This window comes from Nestor notabilis, unplaced genomic scaffold, assembly GCF_000696875.1.
Source record: "Nestor notabilis isolate BGI_N333 unplaced genomic scaffold, ASM69687v1 scaffold32589, whole genome shotgun sequence".
NCBI classification, from domain to species: Eukaryota; Metazoa; Chordata; class Aves; order Psittaciformes; family Psittacidae; genus Nestor; species Nestor notabilis.
The window spans coordinates 1-2,640 of NW_009945605.1; the positions used below are offsets into that span (position 1 = coordinate 1).

Here is a 2,640-nt window from a genome sequence, read left to right on the forward strand (position 1 = left end):
AAGGGCCGCGCTCCGCCCCGCACACTGCTCCGCTCCGGGCGCCGCCGGGACTTGCCCTCCGCAGGAGAGGCCGAGGGGGCTGTGGGAAGCACCAGTCTTCCACTGTGCTGCTCTCCCAGCCAGCACACAGAGCGGCTCTGCGCTCCCCGTCGGGGTGCTCGCCCAGGTGCGCATCTCCGCGCCCCAGACTGGGGTGGAGCATCGCTGGCCGAGCCCGGCTGGTGCCCACCAACCTGCCTTTTAAAAGCCCCGAGACACGCACCAGCAGAGGACGTGTGTCGAAATGTGCTGCAGGAGACAATGCACGTCCATCTAAGCAGCCCGGGCTTTTCTTGCGTGAAATCTCCTTTACCTCCGACTAATATGAATACTAAAAATTCCTTCATCACGAATAAGGGGAAGTGGTCTGTATGGACTCGTGTAGTTTTAGTACTGCTGCATGCTTTCAATTGTTGAAGCTGTTATTAGCTGTCGAACTAAATTAAGTCAGATGGCAGAAATGTAGATTTTACATTTCGGCAAGAGGAACATAAAGTGTAAAAGACCAGTGGAAAACAGTATAGCAAAACAGCATGGTCACTGATTTCAAAAAGTGACTTGAGCTGGCTTATTTTACACGACTTTATTTTTTTTTTTTTTTTTACCAGGCAGAAGTGTTACATGCCTCAGATATATAAGTAGCACTAATAGATATAATGAATAATAGCTAAAATTACAGTGACAGTAACCTATCCTAGTTTTAGAATGTATTTTTTGCACATCATCACATGCAGGGTTTTACTGTAGTAATGGGAGCCTCTTGTCTGCCACTGAACATAAGAGCAGCTAGAAGAAACATCTGATACCAAACTACTGCTGCACAGTCAAATTGCCCTTGACAAAATACGACAAACCATAAGAAACAGCAGGTTATGAAAATATGAAGTAACTGTAAATCAGTTTATATAGAGCAATTGCCATGATTAAGAGATTAAATGTGAACCTTTTTTAACTTGCAATTAGCAAATTAATTTAAACATGAGAGAATAAACCCATGTAAAGATACATGCCTGTACTTCATATTTAGTTTGAAGTTCTTGAAGGTGTATTTACTTTCTCTAGACACGGCCTAATACTGTTTCATACTGCATTTCAATGCATGTTTTAAGTCTTAATTGGAAGGTAAGTACTTTGCAGGGACTGTTTTCACTTTGCATTGGTGGAGGCTTGTAATTCCATCCACTGTTTATATAAAATATATTTGTGACTTGAGCTGTAATTGCCATATATTATGCACTGTTCACTGGAAAAACTTGTGAGCACTGACAACCTACGTCTAGAAAATGTGCATTAGAGGGAATGATCTGTTACGTCGGTTGCTACTGAGCATGGATTATACCTGAAAGTGATTTTTGTTTTATCCAGCCTACTTTAAAATGCCTCACAGATTAAAGCAGGTAGATGTGCATTTTGACAGAAACCAGTCTATAAGCTGCAGTGAAGTGTTGCACATCCTCAGCTGACTGTACTTGACATGATTTCCTTCTCCAACAGATTGGGAAACAGAATGCCATTTGATGGAGCCAGTGAACATGACCATGCCCATGGGTCATTAAAGTCTGAATCAGACATTTTGCAGAACACACTACCTGAAAATGAGAAATTCTATTTTGATCTGTCCAGAATTATTGATAGGTGAGTTTCTTTATTGTCATAAATACAAATGATGACACGCTACTTGAATTACGTCAAAAAATTGGTCACATTTTCAAACTGAGAAATAGGAAAGGGATAATCAATTACAGGGAAAAAAAGCACATGGCCTCTGGTTGCAGTAGGAATGTCTGCAGAAATGTTGATTGCATTGCCATTCTAGCATGATGAATTCATTCACTTGCCAGGAAGGGCTAGAAAGTATATTGTGAAAATCTGGAAGTTGTTTTATGAAATTAGCTTAATTCAGTGTGTACGATAGATAAGGAAAGCAGTATATTTACAAAATGAAGGTTATCAAAATGATATGAACCCAGGTTGTGTTGTAGAGTTTATTTATTGTCCATTTCAGAAATGCAAGGCATGCTGATGGAATTTTCACCAGTGTCTACAGCCATCTTTTGGCTAAACTTGCTGTGAAGAGATATCTGCATTCGCTTATTAGAAAACGAGTTAGGTGAGGTGACACATTAGGTAGATTTTTGTCCTAGCTGGCTTCATTGGCAATCTTTTACCCTTCTGTGCTTAAGTTCTCAATTTTTTGATTTAGAGATAATGAAAGACAAACTGATATAATGATGGGCGAGCTGAAAATCCTATATAAGAACTTAGTATTTGTTACTAAATGCGTATGTTGCTCTTTATTCCTGATACAGCTGTGAGGGGCAGAGAAATGGACACCGCACATAGCACTACTGATAAATGCTGGCAATGTTATAATGATTATTATACCAATTTGCGAATTTTTTCATCTGGTAGTGTTTTTACTAGCTTGGCAGATGAATGGCAAAAGTAAATGCAAAATGATTGATTACTCAATACTTACATAACAACAGGGGAATACTCAGAGAAATTAAGAAATAATTGGTTTAAAGAAAAACCAAAAAAGAATAATTGTTCCCCCCCCCCCCCCCCCCCACCCCCCACACCCCCCCACAACAACAACCG

The 2,640-nt window shown here is 40.3% G+C and overlaps 1 protein-coding gene across 1 annotated transcript in view; it reads left to right on the forward strand.

Moving 5' to 3' along the window:
• The first annotated feature begins 1,524 nt into the window (after positions 1–1,524).
• Positions 1,525–2,640, forward strand: part of LOC104412277 (VIP peptides) — a 4,894-nt gene continuing 3,778 nt past the window's right edge. The window contains exons 1-2 of the mRNA XM_010022939.1: positions 1,525–1,674; positions 2,045–2,149. Of these exons, the coding sequence (XP_010021241.1) occupies positions 1,547–1,674; positions 2,045–2,149 (233 nt within the window). The 5' untranslated portion in view covers positions 1,525–1,546. The remainder of the gene's footprint in view (positions 1,675–2,044; positions 2,150–2,640) is intronic.